General features: G+C 40.6%; 1 protein-coding gene across 1 annotated transcript in view; it reads left to right on the top strand.

Annotated features, from left to right (window-relative positions):
- The first annotated feature begins 619 nt into the window (after window positions 1-619).
- LOC106543204 (TGF-beta receptor type-2) overlaps window positions 620-15,395 on the top strand; it is a 52,431-nt gene continuing 37,655 nt past the window's right edge. The window contains exon 1 of the mRNA XM_087711624.1: window positions 620-879. Within this exon, the coding sequence (XP_087567750.1) occupies window positions 774-879 (106 nt within the window). The 5' untranslated portion in view covers window positions 620-773. The remainder of the gene's footprint in view (window positions 880-15,395) is intronic.

The raw sequence follows: 15,395 nt of genomic DNA, 5'->3' as shown, positions 1-15,395 counted from the left end.
TTATTCTGAAAGTGAAAAGTTGGAGCTGGAAAATAGTGGCTCTGGGAGTCCTCCCCTCCATAGAAGCACAGACAGGATATTTGTTGGATTGTGTAGCATCTTTGCATTTGTGCAATTTTATGTTATACAAATGTTTTATCAGTTTGGGGAGAGTGTGTTTCCTCTTGCTGATAGCTTTACTGTTTCTTTTTCCTTTGTTTTAAAAAAAAAAGTTGGCTTGAGCAGTGACTGCAAGGAAGAGCAGAAACAAAAGTGGAATGATGGCCTCAAAACAGAGAGCAATAAATGTACAGAGGTTTTCCTAATTTCTAGATCTGTTCTACATTACTTTGTAATGGAAAGAGGTCTGATGGGAAAAAAGCTGCCGTATATGTCTTGATTTATGATTTCATCCTTTTTCTTCCAAAGAAAAGTTTTATACATTTAATCTCACAGGCCGGCTAAAATTAATGGCAGACATGAGTTGATCTTTGCACAGCTCTGGATGGCAAGATTCCCCCCCCCCCTTTTCCTTCCTGTTCCTGAAACGGCTCGGCGTTGTCATCTTTATATCAAGCTTTGGTCTCGGTGCCAACTTTTCCTTCCCCCTTCTTCCCTCTCCTCCTCCTATATTTGTGTGCGTTCAGAACGAGCCAGCATTCGTCGGCTCAGAAACTTCAGTTCCTGGGCGGACCCCACACACTCATACAGCTGGATTTGAAACAGCTGGATCTGCCTCCCTTTCACTTTTAGCGAGGAGCCCCACAAGCCCTAGACAGGCTGGCTGGCGGAGAATGAACCAAGAAGCACTGCAAAACTGGGATTTGGTTGCTGGCAAGAGCCAGAAAATGGGTTACTGCAGGAGGCTTCCTCAGCTTCTGCTATTGCTGCTTCAGCTGCGTAAGTACAGAACTAACTTTCACTGTTTATTTTCCTTCTCTTCAAGCTCCGTCCTCCTCTGTGGGTGATTTAGCTGAAGGAGACGGCAGAGAGGTTGGAGAATTTAGAGTAAAGCTGGCTGGAAAATCTATTTTGTGCTTCTTTTCAACAAGTGGTTGGTGATTCACTTCAGTTCTTCAGGCTCCTCTTGAAGGCAAGAAAACAGTCACTGCTATAGCCAGGTCTGGGTTGGCATTAACGTTATGCAAGATAACTTTTTAGCCACTTTTTAGAAACAATTCAAAATTGTTGACATATTTAGCCAGACTGAATCCAGCTGAGACGATTGGTTGAATGGTTGCGAGTTCGGCATACTTGAATGCTGAGATAGCTCCCTCTTCACCACCCTCTTTTTCCCATGCACTTTCACAGATTTAGGCAGAGAACTAATTAAGCTTAAGTAAACTAACACAGTTGAGAAATGAAAGGCGCATTTGGGCAACAGCATCTTAACTATTTGAAGTTCAACGCAACCAGCACATTAGCAAATAATTCCTCGTTACACACATTCTTCTATATATGTCTATAATCGTCTGTTACAATTCTCATGCCAGACTTTTTTTAAAAAAACAAAAAAACAGTCCCACAATACTACAAAGTCTACTTCCTTGGTTTATAACTTGAAGGCAGTCACCCAGAGATTCCATATGCAAGTTAAAAAAAAGTATACAGACATATGTAGCCTAAAGTATGTAACACCTGCAAATACGTACTTTCATATGGAATTTGTATATTTTACTGACACATCCCATTTCCACTAAAACCAGATTGTTCATAGTTCTGAGAAATCAGGGGATTAACCTCCGGGAAAGGACTTCCTAACTATTAGGTGTTCCTAATCAGTGTTCTAGGGGTGAAGCTTTGCTATTCCATGTGCTGCTTATTCCAGCTTCTTTGAAAGAACAGACCACGAGCCTGTTCTTCAAAACCAGCCTAGCAACCTAGAACTAAGGGGAAATTTCCTAACATTGAGAACAATTAACTAGTGGAATGGCTTGTTTTCAGTAGTTGTGGGTGCTCCATTACTGGAGGTTTTTTAAGAAGAGCCTGGACAGTCACTTGTCTGAAATGGTATAGGATCTTCTGTTTGAACAGTGGGTTGGATTAGAAGACCTCCAAGGTCCTTTCCAACTCTGTTATTCTGTTATCTACAGATAGTTCTTGTTTGGTAATCTATTAGAGTCCAGCTATCTTGGCATCATTTACAATACTGTTTGGGCAGCATTGGGCAGAGCCGAGGTGGCACAGTGGTTAGGGTGCAGTACTGCAGGCCACTTCAGCTGACTGTTATCTGTAATTCAACGGTTCTAATCTCACCGGCTCAAGGTTGACTCAGCCTTCCATCCTTCCGAGGTGGGTGAAATGAGGACCCAGATTGTGGGGGTGATATGCTGACTCTGTAAACCGCTTAGAGAGGGCTGAAAGCCCTATGAAGCGGTGTATAAGTCTAACTGCTATTGCTATTGCTATTCCTGCCATCCAAACTCCTACACAAGCTGGAGAGCTTTTTTGTGGCACAGTTTCTCATATTTCTCCTTGATTGCTGAACTGGACAACTACACTGGTGATGAACCATTGCACACAGGAACCTATACACATAGGCTTTATACAGAGCTGTCCATATAGGCCTAATCAAACTGATCCAGTAGTACTCATTACAATTTGCAGTAGATTTGCAAGGCCTCAGGAAGAGGCACCATCTGAGATATTTTAAAGATATTTTTGAGATATTTTTTATTTGAAAAAAAGCAGAGAATGAACTTCCTGCATGTGACTAAGCTGTGACTCTTGCTTAAATAGATTAACCATTTTTACAATGGCATTTTTCTGCTTTGTCCTTCCCCAGACAGATACATAGACATACACACATCTTTTAACGTGCTAGAGGGGGAAACTAGAAGTTGGACATACATGGTTTTTTTTAAAAAAAAATTTCCACTAAAACAGCTTTCCAGAAATCAGATTATGGATGTGTGGAGCTGCAGCTCCTATCATATCCATATGCCTGAGGAGTTAAAGGAATGAAGTCCACATGAGGACACCAGTTGGGGAAGCTGCTATATGAGAATGTTTCTGGTTGAGGCTAAACTGGAAAGCCAGAAAATAGGATGCAGAGCAGAAAGGAAGAGCTGTATTTCATAGGATTTTGTGCAATTTTCCCTAAGAAGTGCTACATCACCCCCTACTTAGATCTTTTAAGAATTAAAAGAAGGTCCAATATAATTCATGGGTATCGGCAGCTAGAAACAGATAAATTGAGTTAAGATTACAAGCCCTGAAGTTTACCTGCAGGTCTACAGAACTCATAGAGTTGTGCACAGGAACAGGTTGTCAAGCAACCTGGACCTTCCACAATCTGATCCTATGCACATCTACTTGCAGAGATTGAAGGTAAAAGAGGAACATAGTTCAAATCTTTCCCATTAGTTTCAGTGAGATATTAGGCATTGCTGATCATACTAAGAATGCTGGTCATGGGCATCTTCATGCTCACCAGCTTTCTTGAATATAAAATGTAAGTCAAGTTAAACTCAACAGCTCTGTTACATAAAGTTAAAAATAAATCCAAGGCACACCTACCAGTGCTCCCAATGCACAACTCAACTTTTTGGATCATATGCAGTTATGGTATTTAACTTGGATTTATTGTCTTCCAAATAGAGCATTCAACACTTTGGGTTTACAGAAACTGTAACTAGTAACAAATTTCATTTAAATTGGTTTCTAAACAAGGATTAACAAGAATCTGAGTATTCTTCCCCCCTCCCTTTCTTTGTCTTTGTAAGAACTAGGGAAGGTCAAGTCTGAGGTCCTTTCTAAAATTACATTTCTGTCTTGGATTCAATATCTTTTATCTGACTATTTTCTTGGTTGGAACTCATCTTCATGTTTCTCAAGGTTAGTCCTACTGCCCCTTATATCAAGTCACATCCCATTAGCATTGCCCTTAAGTGTTGCTATCCAATGGGACCTGGGAAGGGTGCGTTTTCTATAGCACCTTCTGCCCTACTGAAGAACTTTTTTCCTGGGATCCAGCAATCCCCCACCTCTTTCCCCTTTTGGAAAGCCATAAAGACCTGTTTTCTTCCCCACGTGTATGGGGGAAGCTTGGAGCCTGAGGATTGTATGGATAGATGGATTGGATGTGGTGGGTCAGGCACTTGGGTTTTTTGCTGTTATTTTTCTTGCAAGCTGTCCACAATTGTGTTTTATACCGTGGGAGGCAGCATACAAATCAAATCAATCAATCAATCAATCAAATAAACACATGGTTAATACCGATAAAAATAAGCAGCAATTTTATTCATATCTGAAATGTTTTGCATTTAGGTAAACTTAGGATGAGAGGCTATGTTTCTAGTAGATGGATAATCAATTCAATCTCTGCAACAATTCATATATATATATAGAACAGGCAATCGTATAAGATCAGCTAAGCCTCCAGAATTTCTGTCTTTAATTTGCAAATGGGCATCTTTCCAGGCTCACTGGAAAATGCTGAGGAATATTCTCACCAGATGTACAAGAAGATAGTCTTTGGGTTGCTCTCCATGTAGCACATCAGCTTTTCTTCTTCTCTTATCATTATCATCATCTGCCCCTCCCCTACACATTAGTATTACCATCATCACCATCACTGTCTTCAATCCATTTCATAACAAACAAAAAAAATCTAGTCCTCCCCAAAGCAAGGAGACATGGAAAACTTTGAAAGAACTAGGGGCTCTGAATCAGTGTACTTGACATATGCAATTCCCTGGATTGAATGCATCCCTTTGTAGATAAGTAAAGGCACAAAGTCAGCTGAGTGACTTTGTTGGGCCACTCACTTTCTCTCAGCCTTAGGAAAGAGGCAATGCCAGGGGTGAAATTCAGCAAGTTTTGGAGAATCGGTAGTGGAAATTTTGAGTAGTTCAGAGAACTGGCAAATACCACCTCTGGCTGGTCCCAGAGTGTGGTGGGAATGGAGATTTTGCAATATCCTTCTCCTGTCATGCCCACCAAGCCATGCCCACAGAACCAGTAGTAAAACAATTTGAATTTCACCACTGGGCAATGCCAAATCATTTCTGAAAAACCTTGCCTAGAAAACTGCAGGGACTTCTCCAGACAGTTTCCAAGAATTACATCCGTTTGAACAGAATAAAAACAAACAAATTGAGAACCACTTTAATAGAAAGTGAGGGATTGTGAATCCAAGTCCCACTTTGGGCCTGAAGCCAAGCACTCTCAATCTGTCAACCCAAGGAAGTTGGCAAGAGCAAAACACTTGTGTGGATTCTGTTCGAAAATAGTCAAAGGGCACCATGTTGATTATTCCCATAATATATTTATTTCTCTAATACTCGATGAGGAACTTGCATGAGGAACATGGCTGAGTTGGTTCTGCCCTTTAAAGGTTAACGCATCACAGTAAGGTAAAGCAAATAAACTATATTATGGTTTGGTGTGTTTTGTGAAGCCATTTGGTTGGGGTTTAATCACTAAGGCAAATCAGGATTGTACAAAACAGGTCTATTCTTCACTAGGGAGGAAGTAGCTATTAGGAATATAATCTAACGGTTGGGTTGGCAATATATAAATCATGTAACAATGCTATACCTGTTTCTTTAAATCATGCTGTAAATGTGATTGGTTGCTGTTTCCTCAATCGGCCATAAGATGGAGCCAGAATCACTGTTAGATGCTGATCGGATCTGAGTATTTGGAAGCTGGCTGTTAGAGGTGCCGTAAAGTGATCAGCGTGAGTTATTGTAAGTTTTGCAACTGCTAGCAAGCTTTGTGTACCGGACTGTTTGTATGATTATGGACTATGTTATTTGGATTATCCCTTAATTGAAAGATGTTGGTGACTGATGGTCTTAACCGTGTATGACTTGGAATGTTTGATGGACTCTGATACCTCTATTTCCACGAAAGTAAAAGCCTATTTAAACTGTGGTGTCTCTGTATGCTGGTTTGTGTGTTCTCCAACACCACACTCACAACGCTTCTCTGAACGCACTCACTCTCCCAATGGGGAACTTACCTAACAGTAGCTATCAGGAAAAATTCTCAGTTTAGTTAGCACCTCATTGTAGCAAACACCAGGTTGCAGAACCCCAGCTCAGCACAACAGGATTTCCTTTCTGGACATCGTGGCTTCCATCCCTTATATGGAGTTCACAAAAGAGATTTGCTTTTCTTGATTGGTGACCATAATGGTATTTCCATCAGCATCCCTTGCTCTCTCCATTTGTCTAACTATCTTTTCATCGATCACCTGTGTTTTAAACTTTGGTTGTTGGGCAATTGTGCTTTACTTGCTATTGGGAAACAGCACTTTCAAAGAAGCAAAAATAGGCAGCATCTAGCTCTAGGGTTTGTTGATGCTACTTTAAAAAATAGAAAAAGAAGATAATTAGAGATCTTTGACTTATATTTCCTGCAGAAATAACTCAGACCATGTCAAGTGAAAAAAGGACATGTAAATTTTGTTTAAGTAGATATTTAAAAATTCAAAGCAACAGTCCTAATATAATATAATGCTTTTCATTTATGTTTTGAGGGATGCGGTGGCTGTGGCTAAGATTCTGAGCTTGTTGATCAAAAGGTTGGCAGTTCGGTGGTTCGAATCCCTAGTGCTGCATTATGGGTTGATCTCCTATTACTTGTTCCAGTTTCTGACAATCTAGCAGTTCGAAAGGACATAAAAAATCCAAGTAGAAAAATAGGGACCACTTTGGTGGGAAGGTAACAGCGTTCCATGCATCTTTGACATTTAGTCATGTCGGCCACATGACCATGGAGATGTCTTCGGACAGTGCTGGCCCCTTGGCTTTGAAATGGAGATGAGTACTACCCCTAGAGTCAGGAACAACTAGCACATATGTGTGAGGGGAACTTTTACCTTTATATATATGTTTGCATTTTGCATGTGTTTGGCTTGTGTTGTTATGTTAGTAATGTCCAAAAAGAAGGCCTGACTCAATCAAAGATCCAATGTTTACTACAGAATTCTTCAAATCCTTTTACTTGAAAGCAATGTATCAAAACCAAGTGCATTTTTTTCCAGTCGACACTAAATTGTTCAAATTTGGAAGCTTTGGAGACTTTTTGGCTTTTGAAGGACTTTGATGAAATTTCATCTGAATATGTTTTAAGATTTTATAAACTAGTATGTAAACATCTAGTTGAGCAGTTCATCATTTATTAGTAGGACTTACATCTGACTAGATATTTATAATATTACAACACAATTTTGGACCACCAAATAATTAAACAGTTGTTTACATATCTATGGCACTGAGTAGGCGATGCTGCCATGTTTTACATCCCCAGAGGGTATACTATATTAAATTTACATACTGTATATTCAAATTTAAAAGAAAGTATATCAAATATTTTAAAATATAAGTATTCAATGTAATGGCTCTGAACAGTGAAATAATATTTTTTTATGTTTTAACGTGGCACTGAGTAAAGGGATATGTTTATCTGGGTGAAATGAAAATGGTTAGAGAGAAAGCAAGGGGGTGGGTTTCCTCTACTAATGAGCCATTCTTATTGGAGTTGAGTAGTTAGGCATGTGAGGAGAGAAATGGAACTCAAACAATATGAGAACAGAGAGAGAGGTTTAGAGAACCAGGCATTGTGGTATTGGCTGAAATCCTGAAGAGGTTGGCTGCAGAGGGTTGCTCAGAGAGGGTTGGAAAAGAGGAACTGAGGCAATGGAAAGCCATGTAAAGACAAAGCCTGGTAAGATCTTCAGGCGGTAGTGAGGAGCACCACAATGATAGTGGTGGAGGAACATCATTTACAATAGATGCAGCATTAACAGGAAGATATCTTAGGTATTCCAACAGTCGTGGCTGCAATGCCAGGTGTTTTCAGCAAGGGTGCATTCTAAAAAAAAAAAAAAAAAGCTAACATTGCAATAGCAGCCTGCAAACAAGCCACCATAAAGTTGTAAGCAGAAGCTAGAGAACAACAGGAAACTTGTCTAAGGCCAAAGGACTTGATGAGGAAGAAGGAGAAAGGTTGCAGAAGCAGGAAAAAGGTTGGAATTACTATAGTGCAGTGATGGTAAACCTCTTATGGCTCGCATGCCGAAAGCCAGAGGCTTTCTAGGAGCCTGGGGAGGGTGAAAACACCGCCCCCCCCCCCCCACGGACGCCTTCAGGAGCTTCCCTGAAGCCTCTGCAGCATGAAAAACTGGCCCTATGGACAAACCAGAAGTTCATGAACGGACTTCTGGTTTGCTCATAGGGCCGTTTTTCGCCCTCCAGAGCTTTCAGGAGGGCTCTGGAGGGCGAAAAATGGCCCTACGAGCAAACCAGAAGTCTGTTCATGAACTTCTGATTTGCCTATAGGGCTGGTTTTTCGTGCTCCGAAAATCGGCCTCAAAAGAAGGCTGAAGTCAGATGGCCAGTGCGCTGGAGCTGACAGGGCAACGCCTTGCGTGCCCTAACAAATGGCTCTATGTGCCACCTGTGGCACATGTGCCATAGGCTCGCCATCCCAGTTATAGTGGTTGAAATTATCCCTAAAGTGAAAAGCAGTAATTGAGGATAGGCTTCTTTGAGGCCTAAGTAAGTACAGAATGGGGGGGATAGAGACTAGTTGGATAGGATGTTTTGGGGAGCTATATAGGTAAGGGGCTTTTAGTGAGAAGTGATGTGGATGGTTATTGAGTAAGGATGGGTTCCGGCAGCCACTACTGCCAGTTTGCTCGTGGGTGTGCCATGCATGTGCTTGAGCTTTGGGCACTTGATGCATGCTGTGGGGGCATGGGAAGTACAATAAAAATTGTTCTGTGCATGCACAGAACTGAAAAACAAGATGGCGGCACCATAGGCGCCACCCAGAGAACCAGTTTGGGGGCATGGCAGGCCTGGGTTGCTGCCGGTTCCAGCATCTCAGGCCGCCAAACCACTACCAGTTCGGCCAAACCTGTAGGAACCTACCACTGTTATTGAGATTCCTGTAGTGTCACCAAGTGACACAATCAAGAGCAACCACTGAAATAATGTCATATCTTGGGATATAAATGGAAGCCTGGTAGATGCAGATGAGTGGGTGGATCTCCTTGTTAATTGTCCTGAGGAAGGAAGAGAGGAGAAAGTAGGGAAAAGTAGAGAGAAGGAGGATGAAAAATTGAAGTTCTGATGCCAGAGAGAGAGAGATGGCAGGATGCAAAGACCAGGCTTCCTTCAGAAAAGGTAGATTGGAAATCAGAGACCAATTCCTATTTCTAGTCCTCTGACTTCATTACAGGATCTACATAGTCATCTAGAACTCTATAAGCCACTGGAAGCAGATTTTTATTGATAATGAATTCTGCAATTCTGGTGCAATTCAGGATGGTGGGCACCATCTTTAAAGTCTTCTATGGCTTAGGGCAGGGGGGGCGGTCTCCAAACTTGGCAAGTTTAAGACTTGTGGACCATCTCCCACAATTCCCCAGCCAGCATAGTTGGCTGAAGAATTCTGGAGCTGAAGTCCACAAACCTTGAAATTACCAAAGGAATGGTTATCTCAGTGCTTGCCTGCTACGAGTGGAATCTCCCCAGTTGGTACATTGAGCAAAAGAAGGCATGTTAATGTTAAGGGTCTCTCTGCAGATGGAAGACTACCTTAAGTGACTGTGTTCTCGTGTTTTCAATAATACAACACACACACCCTGCCCTGGCTCCTTCAGGGCAGTCTTCTCTCAGATATCAAGACTGTCTCTTTCCTGTCTAGTTTTTGAAAAGGCTGGTTGTTCAGGAGAGCATGGGATGAATAGATGGAATATTAAACTATCTCCAAATTGTGGAATGCCTTTTATTCTTGTTGGAAGAATTAATCACGGTTGTTTGCTCTTTCTTTGTTATTGCTATGGTTTTTAATATTATCACTGTAATCAGTTAGTAAGCTGTTCCAAGTCTCCAGCATGTAAGGCCAGAACAAACCAAAATATTTTAGGGGCACATAAATCTGCTTGGGGGAAAAAAATGAAGCAAAGCAAAATGAAACAAAACAAGAAGGATGAGCAAAATGGTTTTGGGAATGTGCCTAAATATAAATAAATATAATGGGAACAAGCTTTATTTCTAAAGCAAGATGTTTTCAGAATTAGTGGCTGTACAGAAGAGGACTGCCTTCAGAGAAGGGGCACAGTAAGGAGGTTCTCTATTGAAATCGCATCTGTCAGGCAACTTTGTATGTGAAATGGCATAATCTCAGGTATTCTAGGCTGAGAATAGGATAGTACGTATGCATGGCTTTTTTTTCTGTGTTTCTTGTGTGCATGCGTGCATGCATGCATGAGGATTCAGCTTTTTTTTTGCGTGTGCTGCAGTGCTGGAAACCAGAACAGTTGGTCTGTGTGCATGTGCACTGGCCAGCTGATCGTTGCACATGCCAGTATCCAGAGGACAAGCTGGCCGGTGCGCATGTGCATGCCAGAAAATGGAAGTTCATTTCCTGGTGCACGCATGCCCACTTGGCAGCTTGTCTTCAGTGGCACATCCCCAAAGAGTGTGTGTGCGCTCATAATTTGCCGTCACTGGCCTAGTTTACTTCTAGAGCAGTGGTTTTCAACCTGTGGGTCGGGACCCCTTTGGTGGGTCAAATGACCCTTTTACAGGGGTCGCCCAAGACCATCGGAAAACATGTATTTTCGATGGTCTTAGGAACCGAGACACCAATTTCATGATTAGGGGTCACCACAACAAGTGGAACTGTATTAAAGGGTCGCGGCATTGGGAAGGTTGAGAACCACAGTTCTAGTTAAAAGGATATGGAAATGGATTTTTAGTTTAAGATTTGCATATGTACTGCAGTATATGCCACTTGATTCTTATGTACAATAACAAGCAAAAACTTGGTATCACGAATCAAAAACTGTAGGTTCCAATAACTGGGTTAAGACAACACCCTACTCTTCTGCCCCATGTATATCTAAATCAAGCAGATAATTTCCTTTTTGGGAGGAAAGCCATTACAGCAAGAAATCTAAACTTGTGTCAACTGAAAGAAATAAACATAAAACAGTTTATTATAATAGCAATAATGGCTTTGAAGTTGAGGTTTTTGAGATTATGTTTCTTCAGAGCTGAAGAATTGCTATAAAATGGTGTACACTTTGGCAGAGAGAAAGAGAGAGGGAGGGAGGGAGGAAGAGGAAGGGAGAGGGAGAGAGATTCACTTCTGGTCAAAAATAAAACTCGCAAAGAGCTCCTGACAAGAAGTCTCTGTAGTTAATGCATATGACATATCTGTAGATAATGCCTATAACAGTTCTAGTTTTTGAGATTAAAGTACATTCCTTCAGAGCTGGAGAACTGGATAGAATTCGCCTTCCTCCCCAGTCCTTTTATGACTTCTCAAAATCTGCTATTGGAATTGAGCAGGAGACACGTTGAGAGATGCAGGTTGGGAGAGGAGTGTACAAGAAACTCTATTTGGATAGAAACGGTGGACCAATTACACTGATCAATTGAATTAATTATTAACATTGAGCTACAATTTAAAATTTCTGGAAGATAGAAATGGCATCAGCGGAAAACTGAATCGGATGTAAAAAATATGGTTGCTCCTGGATTGATCTGACTTTTGTTGTTCTTGCTGTTAAAGATCATTACACCCCTCTCTTTGTTTCTTCTGATTTAGTGGCGTTTTTAAGAAAAGTTTCATCACTATAACAAAACAAGTTGAGAAACTCTTAGCTTATTGGATCAAAGAACTGGACCTCTGAGTTACAGCAGCTGCCTTGCTCTGACGTCTCTATGTTGGCTCATCAAAGTTCCACCAGATGGTCAATGGAGCGCCTGCAAAAATTTCCAAACACTCCCCAGGCGATTCATTTAAATCAGCAGTAACCCATTTGCACTTAAAACAGAGCACAAGCCCCCATCTCTCACATGTTATATACATAACATTTCTGCCATATTTACTGTTCCAAAGATAAGGCTAGATCTCTTTATGTTGCTCTTTGCAATCCTTTCCCATCCATTTGGACAGATTCATATCTTCTGCAGAGAAAAGAAACTCTAGGCAGCTTAAGTCGCCACGGCAGGATTTCTACTTGAAAAAAATCAGGTTCTATAACACATCATTTGGTGTGTTGTTGTTCAGTCACGTGCAATTCTTCATGATTCCATGGACCACAGCATGCCAGTCCCCCCGTGCTCCACTAACTCCCAGAGTTTGGCTCTACCCATACCAGTAACATGTCGGTTATCAATCTTTGAAGATGGGATGGATTGATTTCTGATACACACACACACACACACACACACACACACCAGAGGTGGTATTCAGCAGGTTCTGACTCATTCTGGAGAACTGGTAGCAGACATTTTAAGTAGTTCGGAGAACTGGTAAATAGAAACCCTGACTGGCCCTTCCCCTATCAATTCTCTGCCTCCCGAGTCCCAGCTGATCGGGAGGGAATGCAGTATCCTTCCCCTGCCACGCCCACTAAGCCATGAGCACCAAGCCATGCCCACAGAACCGGTAGTAAAATATGTTGAATCCCACCATTGAACTGTGGGCAGTGAAATTTCCTTCCAGATGCTGTGCTTGTTTTTGTAGGATTATGAAGCTGAATGTTTTAAGTGCTTTTTCAGGAGGCAACTGGACTTCCTTGTTGTTTTTTTCCCTTTGAAAATGTTTCACTTCTCATCCAAGAAGCTTCTTCAGCTCTGACAGGATGGTGGGGAATCCTTCCGTTCCCCACTATCCTGTTAGAGCTGAAGAAGCTTCTTGGATGAGAAGTGAAATGCCTTCAAAGAAAAAATGAAGTCCAGTTACCTCCTGAAAAAGCACCTGTGGGATAATTCACAGGGTTGTTTGTGTGAGAAGATCTATGTGTAAGTCACCTTGTACTCACCACAAAAGGTGAATCTATAAACATATTTAACTTCTGCACCGTCACTGCAGGGGTGAAAAACTGCAGAAGACAATCCTGACTGTAATCTGTCTAATTCTTTTCCTTACCTCCCAAGACTGATATATATATATATATATATATATATATATATATATATATATATATATATATATATATATATATATATATATATATATATAAGGGTGATATCAGAGTCAAGGTTGCTTCCCATATTTAAAATGCTATAGATTTCATCTCAATTCTAAATATGATCCTTCTGGTCAATTTCTAATTATAGAGATATTATTTCCCAAATATTGGATTTGGTTCAACCCCACTTACCTTCATACATATTGGCTATCCACAAAGCCAGACCATAGTTATAACATAGCAGATACGGAGACCATATTTATAACATAGCAGATATGGAGAGTGGGCAGGGGACTATTCAGTCATTCCTAAATATATTATGAATTCTAGGCAGGGCTGAGAGTTCTGGTGCTTGCTGAGGAGGTGCGTGTTCACTTCCAATGCACTTAGTTTATATAGCTGTAAATGAAATAAATATTACTAGCTACCACAAGTCCCAAGTGCTCTCTCATCTAAAGAAAGATAAACCTTAAATATAGGCCAAAATAGATATGTTTTTAATAGTGTTATGAGTGTGGGTTGCAATAAATCAAAAAATATTTTATGCCAGGCAACTTGGTGCTTTTGAAGACATTTTGAATTACACTTCTCCCAATCTTGCTGGCATTGACCCATGCTGGCTGGGCCTGATAGCAATTGGTCCAAGACATCTGGAGGGTAGCAGGTTGCCTTGTCCTAAATTATACAAATGCAGAAGAAAAAAATGATTCTGTGCATGCTATTAACTCTATGATTTCTGTTCCCAGTAAGGACCTCTCCTTTATTTCCTCTTTTATCGCTTAGTGTATTGAAAGACCCAATAAGGACACAGCCTAAACATTCCTAACAACATTCCCCAAAACCCTTTATTGTACATAAATGCTTTGTATTCGTTACCACTACATTTAGAATACTGACAGACAGAAAATGGAAGTAAACCTTGACTTCTTCAATAAATTTAGTTGTAAAGCTAATTATGATGGGATAGATAGATAGATAGATAGATAGATAGATAGATAGATAGATAGATAGATAGATAGATAGATAGATAGATAGATAGATAAATGGATGGGTGGGTGGGTGGGTGGGTGGGTGGAGGGAGGGAGGGAGGGAAGGAGACTGTGTCTATCCTGGACTAGCTCAGTGTATCAACCCAAAATAAGATTCTTTCCTTTATGTTACTAAGGACAGAATTTATTTCCATGATTTTGGAATTTTTAGTGACTTCTATATCTCGTAGTTCAAATGCTTTAAAAAATGCTTTGTTTCTTTTTTTAATCACACAAACAAGTCCTTTGTAAGGGATAATTTGGGGTTGATGCTGTAAAATGTTAACTCTTTTCACCACTTGCCATGTAAATATCAATTTGGAAGAGCTTGGAGGTTATATAAACTGTTTTCATTTAATGGTACCTGCTTAAACGTGTGTCTGGGTGCAAGTGTTTGCTTTCTGATGTTTATCTTGAAATATTTCTTTGGATTTAATTTTTAAAAAAACCAAGTCAGTGGGAATGTTTCTGCTAGTACCAACAAGCTTGAGAGCAGGCCAGGGGTCAAATGCTCTAGGTTTTTATTTCTTTAGTACATGAATATTCTTCCCACTTTCTTAAGGATTTGCTTTGTTCACTAGTCTGTTTTTTTTTCCATGCCTCAGTAAAATCTTGGTCCTAAATCAAAGTATGAGAAGAAACTATAGTAAACTTGAGCTTTATGGAGCCCCGGATTGTGTTAATTACCACTAATATTTATTACTTGGACTGCCATAGTGCATATCCACTTACCTGGGAATAAGACTGCATTTATCTTGATTCTAGAGTAAGCAGAGAAGCCTCTTGCTTAATATTTGATATATCCTGGATCTAGCTGTGCAGATCCAGTAGAGGTGGCAGAGTCTTCATTTTGCAACATTATGAAGGATGCGTTGAAGCCTGCTGGTCCTGAGAAAGGGGACAGGATTCTCCAAGGCCTCAGTCCCACTACCTCCAGTCTAGAGTCCCTTCCTGGTTCATGAACACCTCCAGGAAAATAATTAGAGGCTGAGTCAGAGCAATGACAAAGATGTCCTTGAGTGAGAGGGTGAATGAGGGAGTAGTAGTACTTCGTACCTTGAATCAGGTAATTGTGCATCCAGGAGAAGCTAGTGTGCAAATTTTAGATATTTATCAGTTGGTTTCCAATTTTCCTTTTTTTTTTTTTAAGGAAACGTCATTGAGAAGATGATGGGCCTGCAATAACAGAGGGCCCTGGAAGAAACAGATTACCGTTCTCAGTCCAGATTCAGACCCAGGTGTGGAATTAAATCCACACTCATCACCATCATATAGATGGAATTTCTCCATGATAATCTATCCTTAACTTGTTCTTTCAGGACTTAAAAGAGATTGCTCATCAGCCTAGTGCTGGTTGTTCTCTTCCTTCTACTTTTTCCAGAATTAGAGTCTGTCCATAGAGTTGGAATTTTGCATAAGTACACTGAAATAGAATAATTTGA

This window comes from Thamnophis sirtalis, unplaced genomic scaffold (assembly GCF_051295495.1).
Source record: "Thamnophis sirtalis isolate CommonGarterSnake01/CBP01778 unplaced genomic scaffold, rThaSir2_p1.2 scaffold_1, whole genome shotgun sequence".
Taxonomy (NCBI): Eukaryota; Metazoa; Chordata; class Lepidosauria; order Squamata; family Natricidae; genus Thamnophis; species Thamnophis sirtalis.
The sequence above is the reverse complement of the archived record's forward strand: the minus strand, read 5'-3'. Positions and strand labels throughout refer to the sequence as shown.